The sequence below is a fragment of the Amblyomma maculatum genome, chromosome 5, assembly GCF_055883805.1.
Source record: "Amblyomma maculatum isolate TAMU_Amacu chromosome 5, ASM5588380v1, whole genome shotgun sequence".
Taxonomy (NCBI): Eukaryota; Metazoa; Arthropoda; class Arachnida; order Ixodida; family Ixodidae; genus Amblyomma; species Amblyomma maculatum.
Window position 1 is genome coordinate 105,578,165 of NC_139348.1, and position 23,705 is coordinate 105,601,869.

The window sequence follows — 23,705 nt, forward strand, 5'->3', positions numbered from 1 at the left end:
TTGCGGCGGGGGCTAGCCTGCCACCGAATATTTATCTATTGTAGGCCGTCATTGCACCCGCCACCGCTTCGGCGGTGGACGACGGCTGCTGTTGCGGCGCGCGTCTTTCTTTCCCTCTTCCTTATCTTTCTTCTATATTTTCTCTTCTGTCTGCACGAGGCAGCGGAGGTGGTTCAGCTGCAGAGCCAGTAACAAGCCCGTGTATTTTCTTTTCCTTCTTCCTACAGCCACAACAACAACAGCAACAACAATGACCAAATTAACAGATTTACAGTACGTTTAACCGAAGCTAAACTGCAACCAATTTCCTTGAATATTGCAGAAAGTTTCTGGCAGCTGACATGTCAGGAGTGTTTTGTTCGGATGTGGTTTCTGTTTCTAATGTTTCTATCATTTCAGTTTTTTTTTTCTCTTTGCATACAGCTCAAACATCTGCAAATCAACAGAAATCATCCGACATACTGCATTTTCTGTTTTTTACTTGTTTGTAATTTCACAGGCATTTTGTTCCTGCTAAAGGAAAATGTTTATGATGTCATTTATCTCTCTCATTCTGTTATTTCGCATGTTCTTCTGCCTTTAAACAAACTACAAATAACGTAAAGCTCCACTTTCTGTACTTAAACAGCATTTTAATGCTAAAGCCTCAGTAGCCCCACAACGCTAAAATCTGTTGGCGCTGGTAACACTCGACGGCACCCATGAATTGGTCCTTGGAACGCCAGTTGTCTAGCCACTGATATGGCGATATCACTGTAGTAGGGAGTCGCTCCTTCCTTTTGTTTTGGTTCGCTATGTGATCACAGGAATCACTAACGTAACTCAATGTGGCGCACTACAGTTATCATATATGGAAAGAAAATGTTTTCGCGTCTGTTTTTCTGACCACGCCATCATGGTTGTCATACTATTTCGCTTCCACTTGAGTGTGTTTCCACTATTCAAGCAGAAACCATTTTGCGACAAGAAATTGAACAGATGATATAGGTACCGCGAATCGTTTGCCTTCCAGCCAAGTTTTCGTCTAGAAACAGCGAATTACGCCCCACGCCGTAATGGTGTAGCAGTTAGGGCGCTTGACTACTGTTCCCAAGGATGCGGCATCGAAACCCGGCCACGGCGGCCGCTTTTCGATGAAGGCGAAAAGCAAGGCGCCGCTCTGCTGTGTGATGTCAGTGCACGTTAAAGAACCTCAGGCGGTCGCAATTTATGGAGTCGTCCACCACGGCTCCTCTTATAACCTCAGCCGCTATTGGACGTTAAGCCCCATAAACCAAAACAACGCAGTGAGTTACTGATTTTTTTTTGGTTAACGTATATCGGTAAATGGCGTATAATAGAAATTCTCTGTACGCGAACGAAAATTTTCTTTATTTCTTGTGTTGAATTTTGAGGTTTTTAATTTCTTTAAAGATACGTGCATTTCAGACATATTTCCTACAGGTTACAGTATGTAACGCGGTTACCGGTGAATTTTTTACATGGTCCGAAGGTACGGTATGGCTCGCAGATGACGTTGTGTGCAGGCTCCTGAACAAGTTTATATTGTTTCTCCTTATTTCACCTGCACAAGCTTGGTGAAATGCATGGAGACGCCTTTGTATGATGTCATCGGCAATATGCCCGATCATCACCATGTCGTAGACAATTTCGCACCTCCACGTGGAACGCTCTATCTTCGTTCCACCCGGCCACCAGGGCAACACTCGTTGACCATGCCACTCGTTAACTATAGTGAACACTTTCCTTGTCTGTTTTGCGCATAGTAGTTTTTGGCGTAATGTCAGCCTTCTTCATTTTATTTGTAATATTGTCAATATCTTTATTGGCTTTACATTGTAAACAGGGCTTATTTTATGGCGAAAGCATTTAACAGTTCATGAGTGGTGTCCGCAGAAACTGTGGACAAATAGTATCCGCCGCACATGTCAATCATAAAACAACAACAACAACAAAAAAGCACGTCTCAACAGAGAATTGAACCCTCCATCCCTTTAATCCCCAGCCGAACTCCAACAAACTGGGCTGCACCCGGTTTTTTTTTTTGTTCTTATTACCTTGCTTTGTCACACAATATTTCACAAATAGAAACACCATTCACAACATGAGGAGCGCATGAATATGTACAAGCCCGGCCATGGTAATAAAGAGCATGTATCGTCGATGAAATATTGTGTCACGCGTAACCCGGCAACTATTTCCAAGTACCATATAGATATTTAGGCACATCACACTAGTGCCACGGCAAAAGGACCTTATTCATTCTGAAATACACTTTCCCACTACCCGTGGGAATGTACTTCATCATTATTTTGAGAACTGCTCAGTTCACCGGCCAGAAATTGCTAGTGGATCGGACTTTATTTGAAGCTGAAGTCCTGGACCAGTAGGGGACCAAAACTAGAAGATTCTTTTTTTTGCTGATCAATTTGTTTTCATTAATCCCTTCAACCGGGTATGGCCATGTAGTTGTCTACTTGAACGACAAAAAAGAACACTACTGCAAATGTTGGTTTAGATGGAATCTACAGCAGTTTTACCCTCCCCACCTGGTGTGTGGAGGGTAAAACTGAAAATTTCAGAGTACAAGTGCTGGCAAAAAGGTATAACAGCTTCAAAAGCGCTTGCATAAACATTGAACCACTGCCCACTGTGCAGCATGTTGATTTCGCGAAGAGATGATGTATAATGGCGTGCGCACGCATCCACTACTTTCCTGACAATGAGAAATTCCTCATCTACTTCTCCATAGTGCGCCGATCGTGATGGACAAACAATACTTCGTTACTAACTAAAAACGGAGTGCATTTGCACTCTTAGCAATACTTCGCTTGGTTAGTCTTTATTGTTCAAAAATTAAGTTGATCCGATATCCAGACGTCAATGCAGCGGCATGCATGCGGCGCGCGCAGGAGAACTGGCAAACGTATTTCTCGACTGCAATGCAGATGGCGCAAAAAGGGTATAAAATGTACACCTAGTGTAGGCTTTATCGTTCGACTGCATGATAATGCACGTTTCTATGATTAGAAATTATATTTTCGCAATGATAGGCCTGTGTCAAAGGCGCTGTTGCTTCTACTCTTAAGGCGAAGTTTTAGTGTCCACCTGCAATTTTCTTCACGCCCAGCGGCAGGCTCCGCTGTTCGGTTCCGAACGAGTTATTGTGCTCGATGCTGGAAGAGAAAGGCAGAAACGCGCATATAACATAAAGAGGGGAATAGCTAAGATAAAACAGTTGCATAGGTCGTAAAGGTAAAACGACCGGTGCTTCTTTTAAGGGTGCAAACTACAAAGCTGACTGCCTCACAACTTGCGAGGGTAAGGAGGATGAGGAGAAGGGAAGACGGGGATGTTAACAGGGAAAATAATCAGCTTTTTTGTCCTGTACTGGGGGACCAGGGATGAAGGACTTTGAAGGTGAAGGAGGAAAGGGAGCAAGAGCTAGGGCAAAAGAAATCAGTAGGCGAAAATCACATTGCAAATTCACAGCCTGCCAGATAGCCCAATACTCCCAGGAAGCGAAGAGCCTGGCAAGTCTTCACCTGAGATATCCGAAGGGAACATGTTCGATAGTTTTTACTTCCTTCCCCGGGCGTGAGTCTAGATTCTCCACGCTGTACAGGTTGCCTTTCTGCACTTATTTAGGACTTTGACGAAGAATATGTGGTATGATTTCCTTACTGCCAAAGATTTTGCCCGCAGATTTATCAGCCATGTCAATTAAAAAAGTAGCGATTCATGGATGCAAGAACAAGCCATGTTGTGACAGAGCAAAATTTCTGCAAATCATGGTAAATGGGGTGGAAATCGGAGCTGGGACCTCTTCAGGCCTACCCAGTTTTTGTCACAGTTCCTTCCTTCACTTGTGATATCGAAATAAACTGACATCATCCCCAGTTCAGGGTCTAGAAATTGTAGGCGTCGGTTATGAAACTGGTCGGTATTCCTGTAGTCAGTCGCGATCTCCTGAGTTACTTTTTGATGCCTTCTCGCTGCGTCTCCTCTTAAAAAAAAAAAATGGGAAGGACACACAGCTGCCCCCTCGTGTTCACGCGTCCTCGTAGTAATTGCCTTTGATGCCCGTTGCCCATGTAGCTATTGTTAGATAATGTCGTGCCCTTTATTGAAGGCAGAATGATGCAGTTGACATGATTCCGCGACCAGCTGCTCGCGGGAGCCGGGACGAAAACAATTTTGTAAGCTTTTGGCCGCTGCTTATGAGTCGGTGAAGTAGACTATTGCTGAGCAAATTTATGATGAATGTAATCAATGACGCAGCGAAGAGCGCTAAGTTCTGCGCACGTCGATAACGTTCTGTGCGACGTCTTAACTCTTCATACTGTGGTCCTTACGAGAGCGAGCACGGAAGACCAATATTTCAGAGAGTAATGGTGGCATCCCTCTAATGGTGGCATCGCGCTCAATTACGCTCGATGGGTAGGATCACATCGTTAAAATTAGAAGCACTATAAACATTACCTAGTCCTTATAAAGAAATGGAGTGCAATAAAGACGATCACAGAAGAGACAGCACAAACACGACCGCTCGTATTTGTGATGTCGTTCTTCTGTGGTCGTGGCGCTACCTTTCTCTTGTTACGGTGAAATATGCAAGGGGGTGTTTATTTACAGTGCTGTGTCAGCCGGACCAGGCGAAGCCTGCTAGCCCCAGAAACCAACGCTTCTTCCTCTTCCTTCTTAACTCCTCCGTGCTCTGCTTGACACCCAGTTCGTAACACTTCCCCCATCGCAGACGAAGCCCTCCGGGCGAGTCAATCTTCTAAGTATGCATCATACACTATTCTAAGTATGCGTCATCAACCAAGTTTAACTGAGCCTTATTACCTCGTCATCATTCGATTGCAACGCTCCCTCGGTGATCTCAAATCATTGTTGTTTAGCCCTAGCTTTAATGATTCCTGCAAATGCTCTCAACCCCGCACAGTTTTATTCGTTGCAGATCTGGACTGTTCTGATACTCTAATAAGCAATCGGATTTTTTTTTAATCTCAAGTTTTACTCATGCCTGTGTCTAAAAAAATTCAGTGAATGTGTTTAATTTTCCATTCGCGCCAAATCAAAGGTATTTCTGCGGCCAAAAATTAGTTTATTTGCTTTTTCGACGTAATGAAACGAGAAATGTCGGTAACACTTCTCGTGGACCGCGCAGAAACGGAGGGTGCAATGCTGGGAGTGAAAGGAGAGAGAGGTTTTTGAGAGGAACGCTAGAAAATAGTTTCGACTTGATGTGGCTTTTTACCATCCGGTGAGAAGGCACAGCACGCGGACGCAATTAGCGTTTCGCTTGCATTGAAACTCGACCACCATTGTCGGGTCCGAACCCTCGTACTGCGGTCAGCAGCTGAGCGTCTCAACGACTGAGCCACCGCGGCGAATGACACGTCTGCGATCTCGGCTACTGCGTTAGGGGACATCGCATAGAGCAACGTGCCGTTTACAATCTCCCCTAATCTCGGCGTCAAGGCGAGTCCCACGTCGTCCCGCAGGCAAAACATCCGCCACACGGTGACCTCAAGCGGAGATGTCGAATCAATCTACTGACCGCTGCGCGGATCTCTATACTTCCCGTCTTTGCTTAATCCTCACTGCTTACTCTCAGTCAAACACACACACACTATCTCACTCTCTAGCGCGCACACACGTTTTAGATGTAGGCTGGACCCCCGTTTAAAATATATCAAGAGAATTATCCCTTGCGCTAGTGCGGACGGAATATTTAAAGTCAAACGACTAAACAAGGTCGCTGCTTGCTCTGGATCAGTACAAGGCTTTGCTTTACAACAAATTACAAAACAAAAACTGAATAAAGAGGTCTCTGTTCAGTTGCGTGCTTTTCATTTCCCTTTATTTTTTTGGCCAGGTGGTCGGTCACGTGGGCTGGCGGATAATTAGGTTCGCCACTACTGAGCGCTCTAAAGAAACCTTCGTCAAGGACGTTCTCGGCCGCCGAAAGAGCAAGCAACGTATAATAACGAAACAAGCAAGGTAGTAGACGCAGTTTTCTTTTTTTTCTTTTTCTCGCCGAGTTTCAAGTAGCAAGAGCACCACACTATGGTGCATTGGCAGCGCCTAAAGAGGCGGGCGAGGCTGATTTGCATTAACCCTGTTTCGTAACGAGCACGACGACTACAAACGGTGCGTCGACAGACGGCGCCAGAAACGGCGAGGGTGCGCCGGATCTCGCCGCTGCCTCGTCCGCCTTTTTCACGCTCGAACGCCACCACACATGCCGACACAGTGTGAAGCGGTCCGCGGAAGCGGGAAGTTGTAAAAGGACCTATCTACCGAGTTAAACCAGGCTTCAGAGATCCGTGGCTGGAAAGGGGAACGAGGGAGACTACAAGTCTGCGCGCGTGCGTGGACGTGTTGCTACGGTTAGGCGGTGCCGTCAAGACTCCATGCAGCCCTAGCGAACAAAGACCGCTATCCTAGTTGGTGTACCGTCGCTAGCGCGACCTTGCGGCGGTATCTATCGGTTGCGCACCTGGGCCTTTCCGGTTTCTATAGCGCCTGCCTGCCCAACCCTCTTCTTTCTTGACCGCAAGGAGCCCCTCAAAAACGCCTTGCACCGTGTATGTGGGCATTACTGCCGGCGATTTAATCTCGCCGAATCGCTTTTCGGGCTGCTTCGACTTCGCGGAGGTCGTTGCAGGTTTGAGGGCAGGTAATTATGGCCTCCCTCCTTCTTCCTTTGGTTCAGAGAGCAGCTCCTCGATGGTAATTTGGTAACGGATCGGTTGACTCCGTTGCATCGGAACGCGGAACGGTGATGGATGACGTACGTATGCCTTTCGGCGGTTTGTTGTACTGTGTGTTGAGTCATTGTCGCAATGGGGTCCTACTTACTCGAGCGACAAACATATAACAGTTCTGCCTCTCTTCGCAAACGCTTCTTTCGATCTTTCCAGACAAGTTTAGTTCTTGGAGGTGCTGACCGAGCGGATAACGTTAAGTTGTGAGAAAGCCCTTTTGATGATTTTTTTTTTCTGCCGAGAAGAACGCTTTATTTTCGTCAAGCAACATTAGTATTATCTGCCGACTGAGTTTGCCGTCCCACAAGACCTTTCTAGTCGATTTAAATGTTCGTTGTTGGATACAGGTGCACCATCGGGGATTGATCCAAGCTTGCCGCAGAGCTTTCCTGTCTATAGAAGTACCAAGAGGGAACATTCATCAGCTTGCCAACAAGACCGTTACGGCTCCTTCCTTACCAGCGTAGGCCGCGTCCCTGCAAAGGCAGCTAACACAATGATCTGATAGTAACGGCTATGGAATCCATATGGTGGTCACATCCTTCATTTACTCAGTGTCACCATAATTTAGTTTTCGATGTACATTGTGTGGCTAAAGTGTTAGATAATTATTGTCGTCAGAAAAAAAAAAAATACCTCGGATGCAGGAATTACTCCCCCATTTTGGTCACAAACGTCTGTTCGAAACTAATTAAACATGTTGTTTATTCCTTGTCCAGCTTAAGTTTTTCATCCTACTAAACGGGGCTTCTTGAAAGAATTTTTCCGCTCATCCCAATTCGAACATTTTATTAATTACCTAAGCTCCAGCCTTAACCTGAACAATCACCTAGGTGATTTCTTGCCTGATTTCGATAAAGTTCCATATAAAAGGTTACCACTGAAGTTTTCGTGCCTAATCCTAGGTAGTGAATGATTGAACGGCGTTGCATTTTACTAAACAAGTGTCAGACAGTCAATTAGTCTGTGGCTGCAAGTGCTCCTCACCTATTAATGCGGTCTACAGACATTTCCCACTTAACAGGGCTTGAACTGTTGCTCTTTGTCAGTTATATTAATGACCTTCCCGCTAACACAACACCTACCATTACATGATTTGCTGATTTTGCAATTTATTGCGCAATCTCTAATAACCCTGCTATAGATTCTTCCGCAAGGTCTTGCTCGAAATGAAACTCGGTGCAAACAATTATTATTGTCATTTAGCATCACTAAAACATGTTTGATCTCCTTCTATCACAGCATTCGCACATTCGTTTTCAATATTATAAATATGTTATTTATGCTTACTACCTGTGTTTTGTTCCTTCCTCTATTGGGACATTACTATAACACTTAATATAACATGAGGATAGAATATCAGTAATATTGCTAACGAGGCTATCTACGCCTTGCGTCTTATGCGTCGCAATCTGTCATTTGCTACGCCTTCCATCACATTATTGGCACAGGAACCTTTTCGCCGTACTAAACCTGAGTAAGAATAGAAAAACTCTAATCCTCACAGATCTAATCTCTCTGTAAACATGATGTCGAATGTTGGATCGGGCTTTCCGCTTATTTATCCTGATTACTGATATGACACAAGTGTCTGTTTGAAAATCTAGTGCCGACTCAACTAACTTTAAACGTGATAAATTATTTCTGAATAGTGCATTATTAGTATTTTTATCCTTTCCATTTCGGGGTGTCCGCCATATCAGCAGCCCATCGCCCCTGAGGTCCAATTAGCCGCCACACTACCCCTGCGGAAACTATGGTGCTAAAAGTATCGGAGGTCCTGTACCATGGCACGCTTCATAGCCTTGGCCGCTTCTGGATATTAAAACTCATAAACCGTGAACCATCTTTGCTCAATTTTCGATATGTAATCTCTTCCCTCACACCAATGGGCTCATCAACTAAAACATGATTTACGCATGAGCCATGTGCACAGTTATTTTCGAGTTAAAAAGAAAAACAACTTTTTTGTTTTTTGCTAGTCTTTTGATAGGTACGTAAAAAGCTAAATATTTCAGTTTTCCCCATGCGCTTTGTGATTGTTTGTCAGAGTTGACACTGAAGTTTCTTAACTCGAAAGCGTTTAAAAATATCTTCAAGAACACATGACGATTTATTTACTAATACTAGAAAACGTGCACGAGCAATACGTGTCTCATCCTTCATCTCCGCCCCGCAAAAAAAATTAAATTAGCTTCATTAGCACCAACCATACTGACGATCGAAAACGATGGTTTTCCTCTTCCTACTCAACTCAGTTCTTCTTTAACATGTATCTATTTTTTTCGGTACCTCGTGAAATTTAAACATTTGACAAATTACTTTCTTTTCGCACTTTAACAACATGTGGAATCTAAAAAATGTATTGACAGGTGATCGATAGCGCTTCAGGAAATCTCGTCAGTCTACCGAACCACAAAAAAATGCAAGCAAAAAGAGGACGTGAGCAGCTGCACGAGCTGAAGGAAAGAAACACAAGTCTAGGGAGGAGCTCAATTACAAAACTGGTCGATTTTATCTCTCCAGCTCTTGCTATATAAAATATGTAGTTATGTGAAAAAAAATATATCTCGTATTTTCCCGAACCTTACTTTTCTGAAATTTACCTGACGTGGACATTGTAACGTTTTTTTTTTCCTCCTTATATTTTAAATGACACTTCAAATCTTTAGTCTTGATATAACAGGTCGCGCAATGAACTGCGAGAAATAAAATTGCGCGAAAAGCTTTGTTATCATTGCATTTGTTTTAAGAACATTCCCCCGAAAACCCTTCTTTTTGGTTATTCTGTCATTAAAACGATGATTCATGACATAGTACCATTTTGGTCCATTGCACACTGCATAACGAATTTTTGCTCTCGAGATGTATGTCAGAGTTTGTTGTGGTTTGTGGGGTTGAAATTCCAGACGGCTAAGGAGGGCATATAAGATCAATGACGTACTGATGGCGTGAGATGCATATTTAGTAGATTTTTAGCAATAAAGGTAACAATCGTTTTTTAACGTTCTAATTACACCATAAAAAGGCGCTTCAGTATACAAAGCTAATTCCTATTTGTATTAATTTTTTTATCTGAAAAGTGGCCTCATACTTTAAAGCTAGAGAGAGGTGTCCCCATATTCATTTTTTTTGTCTTGTTTATGACGCTGTTGTGACTGCGCTGAACTTCACATGGGCTGTTAAACGTCTTATTGGAAACCACCCTTGGACTGCAGCTGTGCCCGATACCTCCTTGTCACGTTGCTCCTATAGCCGCCAAAGAAGCAGGTCTGAGTAGAGTTCTTCACACCTCCTAAAGCGTAGCGGCTGATTCAATACACGAATATGAAGGCCGCTACACTCCTGCGCTAATTATAGGCTGGCTTATCTCCTGACTTTCCGCCCGAAAGACGACATGCGGGCAGACCATGTAATACCACCTGTTTGGAGTGTAGAAGGAAGTGAGCTCCCTATTGCTAAAATGCAAGATTGATTTATTTGGCTTACGACGAGGTCATGCATACTAATGCTGGCCCGCACTTTTATTGCTCGCGAAAGAAGGCGCGTGTTCAGTAGCGTGGGATAATCACGGAACGCTGAATAGAACAGCATGCTACCACCTGGTGGGCTCGTCGGTGCCAAGAGCTAGTAGTCCAAGGAGAGCTATTGTTTAGGCTTGCTTCCTCTTGATAGGTGGCAGGTGACGTTGGCGTTTTTGCTTCCAATGCAATCAAGTTGTGACGGTTCCTTCGACCTTCCAAGGACTTGGCACATCATAGACAAATACTGTCAGCCTGCCTCAGCATTACGTCGCAATTAGAGTGTTCATTAGGTTGGAAGTGCGTTGAAATATATTGCAAGGTGTAGGTGAAAAGGCTGTTACTTGAGAAGAAGGAGACCGTGCTTGATCTCCAAAACAAACGACGCACTCCTGAGTCCGTTGTTTCATACGTCGGACATACGTGTATGCGTAATGTTATTATGCGGTAACAACCCAGTTCCAAGCGAAATATAGTAAGGCATACAGGCGTGGCTAACATTGTTGCTCTTCCAGCTGATTTTCTTCCTGATCTTTTTTTTTTAGATGCTCATGCGGTTATGGGGACATCGTCAATTTAGTTTTGGGCAGGAAGAGTAGAGAAATTGAATGTGCAATACCGTCCTCACTGATTCCCCGTGAAAGCTGCTAGAGCACGCTCTAAAGGCTTTCATATGATGATTACGTCCACCATTTGCTGTTCTTCTAACAAGAACTGCAACAAAAACGTGCAGATAAATGTATTCAGTTCACTACGACTTCTTCGCTTTTTACCTTCGATAACATAGATGTCATCCTTATCTAAAAGGCATGGATTCATCGCGGAAATGCGCGGCTAATATAAGGTTTACCTTGCAAATGCATGTTTGTATTTCCATCAAGATGCGCACCGCCTTGATTCTTAAACATCACAGTCGGAAAAAACTACAGAAAAATTCCTGATATTATGACAGAATTTCTGTGCGGTTTTTGACGGAAATCCTATTGTGACAACAGAACATTCTGTAGTAACATCAGAAAAGTGCTACAGAACTACAGACAACAGAAATATACTAGAGAAAAACTACAGACCTACAGACAACAGAAATATACTACAGAAAAACTACAGAACTACAGAGAAGTACTGAAGAACTACAGAAAAATCTGATGGTTACGACAGAACCACAGGATATTTTGTCGTATTTTTGACAAAGCTCTGCAGTTTTTTTCGACTGGGATTTGTTGTTCTGAAGGTGGTGCCGTAATTAAAGGTCTGGAGAAGAAAAACTGAAAATGTAGATCTGTAATCGTTGAGACGAAAATGAAGCCTATGCTAAACGAGTGGCTGGGGCACCCACAAATAGCTTTGGTTTTAGCCTTCCAACAGGTAACGTCAAAGACAGAGAGCTCAAACCAACAACAAAAAACAGCACTCATTACGTCCTCGACAAACCCACCACGATTGTATCCATCAGGATTCTAGTATTCACGTTGACAACGTCGCTCGATTAATGTGTATTGCAAGGGATTCTTTTGCTTTATATATTTTTTGTCGAAAAATCAAAACTAGTAGCTTTATTAGTTATTACCTAAACTAGGTTCTGGAAATATTTATTTTCCACATTATTTGCACTCCATTTTTAGAGACGTCATTAGGATATTATGTCATGGTCCAAATCCTAAGAAGGCGGCTTTGAATAACATGTAACATATCCATCAAAGCTGCAGGTTCTTTAAATTGTTGGGAGTGTTTTGTAAAATATTTATTAGCACCTAAAGAGAAAAGACACAAGGTTATGTACTCATTAGTGATGAAATTTTCTGAACAAATATTTATCTTTTAAATATCTCGCCTGCACTCCTAGTACGTTGTTCACAAGATGGCAAGTGGGCCCTAGTAAGTACTGGTATTCCATGCTATACGTACAATAAATACCAGAAATAACAAGAGTTAATTGTGAACGAATACAATCGCAACGTATTGAATCGACCTGGAAGATAAAATAGTAGATTACGCTTTTCCTACCTCATCAATATTCACAACATCCACAGCAGTCCTGCACGGGCTTTCGTTCAGTTGTCAGAAGTCTTTTGAGTTTTACTACCTAACGGTCCTTCGCTTATCATCAGGTCTCTTTCTACGCTTCCAGCACCAAGACCCGGTCGAAACCACGCACGCAAAAACAAAATGGTCAGTTAACCATTTTGCTTTCGAGACCACCGTCGTTAACAAATCAGAGCAGCTAATCTAAAAAATGCGACCGCCCAGTTCACTCAGCAATCGTGCAAGGCTGAACGGTAACAATCTTTGAGACCACGTGGAGGCGGGTGCGATAACCACGCCATAACCGCGTGAACCGGATAGAATCGTGCATACGGGGATCGTGATCAGTATACGCAATTAACTGCGGCGCCGCGTACACCTTTTGCAAGGAGCCATTCGTGACAGTATAGGCAGGCCAGGTGGCGCCACATAACGTGTGGCTCGGGCTTCCAACCCGTGGAACACCTCCAGGAGTCCTGCCGGGTGTCGGGCGCAGCACCACTATCAACAAAAGCGTCGGCGCTGTACTCCGTCTCGGAGCGGCCGTCATAACTTGTCTATGTAGGCCATCAATTACCCCCTCCGTTACGCTTGACATGGCAGCGCCGCTCGAAGGGCAATCGACGCGACCATACAGAGTATAATAATCTCGTAGTGGGGGCACATACAAGACCATTATACTGTGTAGATACGTGTTTGGATGGGTGTAAGGTTGCGGACGGAAACGGGGGAGGGAGGGGGGGAGTGGTATATAGAGTTTTTGTAGATGGGCACAGTCCAACGCACCAACGTGCGCAGGAAACGAGGTGCGGCACCTCGCAAGCTAGGTTCGATTTCTAATCAAGGACTGTTTAGAATTGTAAGGCACCCGCCTGTGCCGTGTTAACGCGGCTGCAACTGGATAGCAGTTGTGCCGTACGGCGTGTAGCTTCGCTCATTGCCAAGTCTACCGTGCTTGAAATCTGCCTACAGACATTTCTAATGGGACTATGGGAAGCACGAAACCTAATGTTCCAGTATTAATAACAGCTCTCTCTCTCTCTCTCTCTCTATATATATATATATATATATATATATATATATATATATATATATAGAGAGAGAGAGAGAGAGAGAGAGACATGTTTATTTGTGGTCGAAGTTTCGGTCGGAGCGCAACAGTCTTGATAAAGGTCGGGCTCTGACCGAAACGTCGACTACAAATAAATGTGTTTCTAAGAAGTGTCTACTCTCTTCAACTTTTAATTACAGAAGCCAACGGAAACTGCTTCGTAAAATATTATACATATATATACCTGGCATGTTTTCTCATCTCTGCTTTTTTGAACAGAAAACGAGCCTATAGTTTGTGTTAATAGTAGCCCTGCAGCCAAACGCGATGCGTTGTTCTCTTCCGAATGTCACCATAACTGCAATATATCACTATGATGTTTAGCTCTAAGTAACAAGTTTCGTAAAGGTTTCGCTAAAGTGATACCCATGGGTCTTGCGGTAGAGAGGGATTTGTAGCGTTAATGTTTTTTTTTTTTTTAGGATGAGAACAAGATTCCATTAGGCAAACGAATTTGTACCAATAGATTGAAAAAAATTGCCACCGAATATAGGTGGGGTCTTTTCAATATTACATTTATAAATTCATGATCAAAATATTAACAAAATCGAAGCCCCCATATAGTATTAGAAAATAAAGAATGTCTTTCACAGTCAAATGTCATGGAACAAACAAACAAGTATTCACAGACATACAAAGTTTCATTTCATATCTACAGCCTTCCCCGAATTTCTTTCAGGCCACAAGGTATGGATTCAGCCGTGTTGTCGGCAACTTACGGCTGTCGGCAACTGAGAGATCGGAAGCTCAGAGGAAAGGGCTGTCGGCCTTGTATGGGTGGACCCACGGATGAGGCACATCTGTCAAATTACGTGTCCGAAAGCCTCAACCCAATGGCCTGTAAAGTTTTGAACACAGCTTAAAATGTGTTACCCATAGTTAATAGTCCCTGGATCGGAAACATGAATATAGTAAAATGCTGCGCTTCAGCCCTATTCGCCCTAGTCATCGTATCCAGATATATTGTTCCTTCTTTGCCATAGTCGATATCCCCCTTCCGATTGTTTTTGTTTCGAAAAATCTCGGCTCCAAAACCTTAAAAACCTTAACCGCGGTTGATTTTTCGCAATCATCGTCATAATAAGCCAAGCGAAACTTACATTAGAGGTCAATGGCGATAAAACCCTCCGGCCAACTAGCTTGAAATACGAATTTTTCGCAGCTCCCTTCGTCACCTCAATTTAGGCGGGCAGCTTATGTTCTAACAAACACGGTATGCAGACCGCATATTCTTGACGCTACTAGTCCAGAGCAACGGCCCTATTCAGAGCTCTGTTCATTATTCAGGGGCTCGCCGGTCAAGTCGCATATTCGTTAGCGGACTCAGCCATTTCCTGTGTTTATTAGGGACACGTCAGGAGGCAAGTCGTAAACGCGGCAGGGAGCGTTATATACCGGAGCGCGTGTTATTGCGTCACAACGCCTTGTGCGACTCAGTTTCGATAATGGGCCATTTAGAAAGAGCACGGGAGTATGCAGATGTGGGAAGTTGTCTCTCCGCTCGTCTCGGGCCTGTCCCCGCTTTCTCGGTGTGCACGCGTTGAAAACATAAAGCAGCGCGAGTTGTGAAAGGCCGGAGCGAATTTTCCTACACTGCGAAATGGAACACAGGTAGTGAAAGGTGCGGCATCTGTTGGCGTTGGTCGAAACGATGTTGGTACTGTGCCGAGGCTGCTTGTGTCTATGGGTTCGGCCATGTTATTGTAAGCTAATGTGTAGTCAGTGTTGAAGAGCGAAACAACTGCGGTCACTGGGGTCGTGTGACACCTTATGATTTGTAGACACTTGCTGAATAAATACAAAACATCCTGCCTAATCCAAGGTTAATCCCCACTTAATCGAATTTCTCCTTCACACTGCATGTCCTCCCCATGTTTATCTATATTTTTATATCTAAGCTAGATTATATTATTATAATTTAACTTTTTCCCCCAACCAACTCTGCGTTTTATTCACCTCGTTTAACCTCACAACTATCATTTAACGTTCTATCTCTCGCTGCGTTGTCGTCAGTTTCAGTTCAGTAATTGTACTTCCTAGCCTTCGCGTTTCCATACGATAGGCGAGTGACGGCAACATACATCTGTGGTAAAATTTTCATATATACAGGGCGTATCTCTTAATATTGACCAGCATTTCAAGAATAAAAAAGCAACCTAGGCGTCCATACAATTGAAATCAAGATAATTTGGTTAGGATTACTCTAATGTACCGGCTATTAATTTTCGTTGCACCTGCGTGAATGATTAGTCGCATAAATGATTACATATTTAAATATGACCTCAAGGACTGTATGTAAGTTATGCATATAGTTGTCGGGTTATAGCAAAGTGCCAAAAGAGACTCCTAGCGAGGAGGGAGTACTAGAGCACCCCTTTTAGTTCGCCAGATATCAAATTTAAAGTGTGCACACAATACGTGAGAGTGTCCTGCATTGGCCACAATTACATGGTTTTCATCAGCGACTTGCTAAATGGCTGCCAAAGTGGAATAAGCAGCTCCTGCCGACGAGCCGGAAAAGCGTATTGTCAGCAGCCGTTGTCGCTTAACTCGTCACCGGCAGCAAAACGAAGCTGTGGACGTGAATCGGGCACCGACCGGTTTACGGAGCCGTCGATGATAACGCGTAATCGCGGTGCAGTACAGAGGGGCGCACAGACTGCGCTAGCGTCGTCATTAGTGCGCTAGTAACAAGAATCGTGCCGCCTAACCTACAGTTTCAGTTCAGTTCAGTCCTTTAGTCATGTCCGACTCTACGTGACCCTATGGCCCTATCACGCCACGCTTTCTGGTCTCTCACTATCTTCCTAACATCACATAACTTCATCTGCAGCGCCTCGAGGATGCCATCTAACCATCACGTTCGATGATGGCTAGATGGCCCTTCTCCGGTGACCCTCAACCTTTCCCAACATCAAATCGTTCTCCAGCGACTCCTCTCTTCTCATCAGATGACCAAAGTGACTGAGCTTTAACATTATAATTTGACCCTCCAATGAGCAGTTTGGTCATGTGTAATTCTGAAAATGCTATCAACTGCGTTGAGATGCTGCGCAAACGTGTTGCAAGCACTGACCTACTCTTACCGCATGCTGTCAAATTTTACTCGTAAAATGGTTTCAGCGGTCTTCATGCTGTTGTGAAATTGTAAAGGGAATTGCAGCACCAAGAATCTGCAGTACAAGTTCCTTCTCTGGAGCGATGGGAGGCCGTGTTGGTCAGCTCAAACCTGGGAGTTCAAACCCAGGTCATTGAATGGGCTCCTGTGGTTGCTATGAGCCATGAACACCCTACTGAAAAACCAAACATTCTACGGTGCAATAACTTCATAAAATCTTGTCTAATCGCATAGACTCATACGATGCACATCATTATCATAAAATATCGTACATAATTTATGATAATGTATAAAAAACTATCAGACCTTATGCAATTATATGTGACTTGTATGTGATTTCTTATGTGAATATAGTGAGATTGTGTGAGAAAATGTGAGGTTGTTGCCTCATACAATATTTTTCAGTAGGGCAGATAGCCACCTTACACGGATCATCTGCATTCCACCTTTTCTGACAAAATGAACGTTTTGGAATCCACTCTTCGTGCTCTTTTGTTCTCTGTCACTTTCGGCACTTCTATGTGCGCTGTTTTGATCTGTACCTTTGATAAATACAACGGTCATCTCCTCTTTGATTTCACTGGGCATTGAGGCTAACGTAATGTATAAAAAAATAATTAAACAACTCACTGCGGGGAGGGGGGATATCTTTCAGATGTTAAGAGCTCGACAAATATTCACCCTTTTTCAGCAGAACGAACAGCCAGCCAATACAGAGGCTTGCACCTTATGCTTATCAGATAATATATTTTTTTGCTGCTTCATCACGGCCTTATGGGGACGTGAGATCTGACTTCATAAGCACCCCAGGTAAGAATGCCCTCTGCTGACCAATAAAACGGGGCATACATTTTGTCTCGCATTTCAGACGTTCACACATTTTGCGGCCTCTCCTTGAGTGAGACGAACAAATATAACAGTTCGACGTTTAGACAGGGAAAGCGACAGCAGCATCACAAAAAGACGTGAATAATATTACTTCCTGAATGGCTTGGAAAATTTAGGAGATGATAGTAAAAAACGAAGCTAGAGACATATAAATTGTTTTAACACAATCTTAAAGCCGCACCAGTTTGCAATCGTTGAATTAGGGTAGAGAAATAGGGCCAATGTTTTGAGATTTTATAAGTCGTTTCCAACTGAGGCGGGTAAATTAGTGGCAAACATTACAAAAGACCCCGAGTAAAATGTAAATATTGCGCCCCCGATGCTTCATACAAAAAGTAGAGGGGCAAGCCACAAATTTTATGCTTAGCAACGAGCTGTGTCAGTAACCAGTTTGTGAAGGCTTTCTTATTAACTTTTTTCTGAAATATAGACGTATGGGCCGTAAATTTTAGTGAGAAAATACTGATTAACGAGCTCTAACCAGCTCACCAATCTCCCTGTCCTCCAACTGGCAGGCGCTGCGAACTCGGGCTGTGCCATTAAGAGGGGCTGGTGAGATCAGTATGCAGCATTCCTCCTTCCAGGATCCTTGGATCCTCAGGCACGTCGCCTCTAAGTCGCACAGATATGCTCGGACGGCGTTTTTAAAGCGGGGCTTTAGGTCTATACCCCTCCTGGCAACTCAGGTAACATACAACACGGTACTGCTTAGGAGCATCCTTCTGGCAGGGGATGGCGAGAAGTCAGCGACGTCATTTACGTCTACCATCTGACAAGATAAACTATGCCAAACTAGTGCACGTCCTTTCGCGCGTTATACCAGGTTTTGTCAGGTTAAACCTACTGTAGTAACCTAGTAGTTAAAATTTCTAGAGCGAAAGCTCTACTTCTCGATCAAAGCTACAAAAGCAAACGTGTTTATGACGTATGCAGAGACGTCCTTCGCGATATTTGCCAGCGGCTAAGATACTCAAGTCCACATCGAGTGGTGTGAACAGCGGGAGAAAAGACAGTAGCAATGTCATAAACATGGGCGGAGTAAGACTAGCAGACAAAGTGGCCTAACCTCAGCGAAAAGATGGAAAACATTTGACGAATGATTCATTTGCGGCTGCTTACTTAAAACGCAAATTACTACAGTTCGTTGTACGAGTGAAGTACTGCCAAGCATAACCAAGCTAAACCAAGCAAAACCGAGTTTAAACTCGATGATTCGGTTTAACCACATTAAAAGCCTATTTCTTTTTACTTTTAAACAGGTATATGAAGCCAGAAGGAACGATGATATTTCTGCCTACTTATCCTAGTTTGGGGTAAGTATAAATGTGAATGAATTCTATTGAGGTATGAATTCGAACATTGACGCTTTCCCGTTTTTTTATTGTTTCCCACATTCAAATTTTCATTTACACACAAATTTGGCTCCACTGATATAATCTTTTCAGCGCACACTTCTTTGTTCCTACTTGAGAATGCCTGCAAATGAAAGAAAGACCATTTGTCACACCAGTGTCAAGTACTCCAGCCCTTGAGCTATGTACAAGGCCCTTATAGAAGTCCCTTTTATGTGTGCGCAATATATACAAAGATTAAGTTAATATCTTGGGCGTGATACAGCAAAAAAAACATCCTGTTTAGCGGTTGTATTGTCGCTGAACGTTTCTCTGACGGCTCCTTTTCCTTCCCTCAAATTGTTGGCGAAGGTCCTTAGAATGTCAGAAGTAAACAAAAGCCTTGGTACATGCATAAAGAACATGAGAAACAAGATTAACCATCCGGTAGCTATTCTTCGTTGCCAGGCAGCTATCGGGAGCAGGAGAATGTTATTGCGGTTTTCGTTACGTTACTGCATCTTACGATGAGAGAGTCAGAAAGCTACCCTTGTCTTACCAAGCTGCTAGTGCAATGATTATGGCACTTTGTATTTAATGTTTGAAGAAATCTCAGTATATAAGTCCTCTCATCGTAGGAGATGAAAGCTACTTGTTCGTTATGAAGCGATATACGTGAAAGCAAATTTTGGCTTTGATTTTCATAAGAGAACGTAAGCCGTAGACTTTAGACGCCCATTGTAGGACTTACATTTTTAACCATGGTAGCCATAGCCGTGGCCGTAGCCATGACCATGTCCGTAGCCGATGAGGAGGGCGCCATGTCCATATCCTCCATAGCCATGTCCATAACCACCATAGCCGTGTCCGTAACCACCGTAGCCGTGTCCATATCCGCCATAGCCGTGTCCGTATCCGCCGAGGGCAGATGGAGTGATGGAGTAGGTCACAGCAGAGTTCGCCACGTAAGCCTTGCCGTAGCCATGGCCGTAACCATGGCCATATCCGTGACCGTAGCCTCCGTAGAAGCCAGCGGCGGCGAAGGCCAGGAGGCCGAGGAAGAGGGCGGCGGTCTGGGATGACAAAACGACCATGGAAAAGTGTATATTGCAAATGGGAAAGCAAGATCTCAAGTATGGACCCCGGAATCAGTATATCAGTACAATCAGTATACGTCAGTAATCATGATTGTCATCCATGAAGGTAACCACAGGTGAAGGTAACCACTCACGGGGACACGTAAGCTTCTTGCATGTCAGAAATACCGTGCTACGCAAGAACCTGACCTAAAGCATCAGATATTGCAATTTTGTCGTTACTCTATACCAATTCTTCCAGGTCTCACTTTGAAATCGGCATGACACTTTGAAATCGGCATGCCGCATCGAGGCAGTTTCTGACATGGCAGGAAGTTTTGGTGTAAATAAATAATTTCATGAGCTGTGCTCTTCAAGCATACAATTTCAGGAGCAGCAGTATCCAGCATCCGAGCGCTAGCTTTGCTTTGCAGTGTCCATAAAAACGGTTTGGCTGTGGAAAAAAAGAGCCGAATCTTACCAGGGCCTGCATTGTGGTCTTGGCTGTCGTGCAAACAGATCAAGTGCGGGGCACCACGTAGTCCACTGCGCTTATATATGCCCATCCATAATCAGCAACGACCTGGGGGGTGGAGTGGTTCGAAATTGGTCCGGCCCGGCAGCAGCTGATCTCGAAGCTGTCACGCCCTGAAGCGAAAGCCAGTGTCCAGCAGGCATGGCAGGCAGAAATGTTGCTCTCAGGCATCGGGCGTTACCTCAGGAATGGAAGGCCGTTCGCGGAAATTGACGCGGAACCTCGAAAACAAAAGAAACAACCACTCCTTCAAACAAAGAGTATCAAAAAACACAAATAAAGCAGCGCACAATTTGGCAATCGCCAACACGTTGTTTCCCCTAAAGCGCCCATATCCAAAGCTGTGTTGCTGGCCGTCACCGGTTCCCAGTTGACCTTAGGACACTCCTCGCGCATATTGCCTTTGTGTTTATCTGATTATCTATACGTACCCCCCCCCCCCTCTCATCAGTCGAGGTGTCCGCCGGCTCTTAAGGGAAACCTTTGTGCCTTCTCGGTAGGCCCTTTCTTTTGTACCCGTTGATCTTGTACGCAGGTAGTGCCTCACTCAAACAACTGTTCGTGTCACGGTCATCACTGTGACGACAAGCAGCGTGCACTTTTATGGCACGCAGGCATGTACTGTGAACCAGCTTTTATGAGAGTTGTACGCAGAAACAAAAGCAGAATCGGATACGCACACAAATAAAAACAAGACTACATATCAGTTCTGCCAGGCAGCAGGAATTAACGGCGCACCCGGAAAGCTGAGGGCTGTTCTCGTCTAACTTTGAGGTGACGGCGTCTCCTTTTGTTTGCTTGCTAGCGAGTGATGGAATGCGCCGATCAGTAGACTTTGCCCGACTGCGCTTATTGCGTGGTGTTAGGCTTTCCTCCGTGACAGCTAGCCAATTTTCTTTCTGAGGCTCGCCCAGCGTTGACAGATATGAAATCATTAAATCATTTGTCGCTTGCAGAAATTTGAGTAGCTGAGAGGTTTGAGAAGCCGTAATTTGCTGAGCATAATCGCGTTTTGAAGCAGCCTTCAAGTTGTTTTTTTATATGCAGCAGCAAAGTTATGGGGTTGTAAGTTGTGACAGCTTAAATTTTAAGGAAGGCAGCATTTTATGACATAATATATATTAACATATTTTTGCAAGACATTTTAATCAGTGCTTATGTGTGAGAATGCATTACGCGATGTTGTATATGTCGAAAAGGGAAAAACTCAGAATATGGGACTTAGCCACGTGGCATTCGCCTAATTTTAAGATGCGGCTATGCAACTGTCCGGAGTTTGCTTTCATAGAGTTTCGTGACACGCATACCTCGTCTTCTGAAAGGGGGTTACGCAGGCGCAAGGTTGAAAAGATGGGGTAAAAAACGCAGATAAACACGTTGTGGTTATGGAGATGTAAAGCTTTGTTAGGCATACCTTGGATTTCAGGCACAAAAGGCCACGAACCACAAGGGGTATAAATTGGAGGAGTGAACTTGGAAATACACATATGTATTCACCGTTTTGTTATTTTGCAGCTTTGGTTAGAACCAGCAGATTTTGCAGCAACAAATTCTTACAACCCATTTTAATCGACGCATCAAAATTATTGCTCGGTCACGAGTCCGTGTTTTGTGTGCAATCTACCTGAACGGGTATTAGTGGAAAAGCGAGAAAACTTTCAGGTGGTACTCATTCTAAAATGCAGTTGCCGTTGTTCCTATCAGCCCAAAAATTTTAACTGTACGACAAGGACATCTCCAACTAGCATCTATTGAATACATAGGTACGCAAGCTGCCCTCCTTTTGCGCCCATTAAAATTCACATCACTGTCTACCATCTAAAAACACAGTATTCATGAATAAAATTGTTCAGCCGTTCATTCTACACGACGTTTGTGATATAGAAAACGTTATCAAATCAATTTTCTTCGTGTCCATGTGCTAACTTTTTTAGTTGTTGTTGTTGTTGTGGCTGTAGGAAGAAAGTGCACGAAATCCACGGTCCTGCTACTGGCTCTGTAGCTGAGCCACCTCCGCTGCCTCGAGCGGACAGAAGAGAAGAAAGAAAAAGAAGAGGGAGAGAAAGACGCGCGCCGCAACAGCCGTCGTCCACCACCTAAGCGGCGGTGGGTGCAATGACGGCCTACAACAGATAAAAATTCGGTGGCTGGCTAGCCCCCGCCGCAATCGGCGTTGGCCTACCGTCTCAGCCCCGTAGGGCCAGGAACAGCCACCCTTCAACCCCTCCTCCACCTTCGTCCAAACTTTTTTTCTTTAGGAATATGCAGTTAATTTTCGTCAAAGAGGAGGGGTAATAAAGAAAAGTGACTTTTCGCGGCTTAAAAGGATTAAGTGTTTTATAAAATATAATATAGTGTATAATGCGTTGCGGAGCTAGTTCACATTACCGAATGTGGAAAAGAATAATTGCTTAAGTGCGATGCCAGTCTCCAAGGAACTAGAGTCTTGTGTAGAAGCACTGGCATGCTTGCGTGGGAGCTGGTCGAGGCACATCAAATCAAGAGATGTGGGAGTGATTGTGTCAGTGCGCCATCCATGGCAATTTGTAGTAATGATAATAACAATATAATAACAATAATATGTTTTTCTTGATATGTTATAAAGCGAGATGAGATTCCAGTGCCTTTTTGATATGAATTCTTGCCAATGCACGTGCTTCTGATGTCATCATGTCTCAATCTTTTAGTATTTAAGGTGTCCTCGTTGTTCCAAATAAATCAGTTGCAAGTAGCGCCATGTCCTGTCTCTCTTGTCTGTTTGTGGTGTCTCTGTAGCGCTTTATAGAAGTTTACTAATATAGTGTACATTATATACGTCTATTACAAACAAAGCAATATCGCAGTACCGTCGCGCTGTCTTGCAAAATGCACACGCTACACAATTCTAACAATTTACAGCAATTTCAAAGCAGCATCTGTGGTCTGGTTCCTGTCATGACCCTGTTTGTGGGTACAATAACACTAAACAAGGCACATAGGCTTCGCAGTATGCACGTCCTAAATTATTATGCTTAAATGGAAACCTGTTCAGAAAATATGTACGCCTACTACATACGAACCGAATTCTTTATCAGGGGCTCTTTGATTCGCGCACTTTATATGGAGTCACCACCAACTTTCGTGATTAGTCAAAATTTGTATGCATGTACACCTGTATGTGTGAGCAGCTGAAGAGACAAAATGCTCTAGTTTTCAGCTTGTCATGAGGATTTGGATTGGCAAAACGTTTATTCGGGGCCTGTAGTAGAAAGCGCGCTCGCGCACGCGCTCTAGACGGGGCCTACCTCGTCCTCTGGGCACCGGCCGCGCGGCCTGGGTCCCCGCTCG

At 44.0% G+C, this 23,705-nt stretch overlaps 1 protein-coding gene across 1 annotated transcript; it reads right to left on the minus strand.

Moving 5' to 3' along the window:
• Window positions 1-18,776: 18,776 nt before the first annotated feature.
• LOC146189124 (uncharacterized) lies at window positions 18,777-20,403 on the minus strand. Its single transcript, XM_084603215.1, has 3 exons — window positions 20,325-20,403; window positions 19,519-19,840; window positions 18,777-18,912 (listed from the first exon to the last, which is right to left on the minus strand). Exons 1-2 carry the CDS (start codon window positions 20,334-20,336, stop codon window positions 19,523-19,525), a joined length of 330 nt encoding a protein of 109 aa, XP_084459341.1. The 5' UTR covers window positions 20,337-20,403; the 3' UTR covers window positions 18,777-18,912; window positions 19,519-19,522.
• Window positions 20,404-23,705: the final 3,302 nt, after the last annotated feature.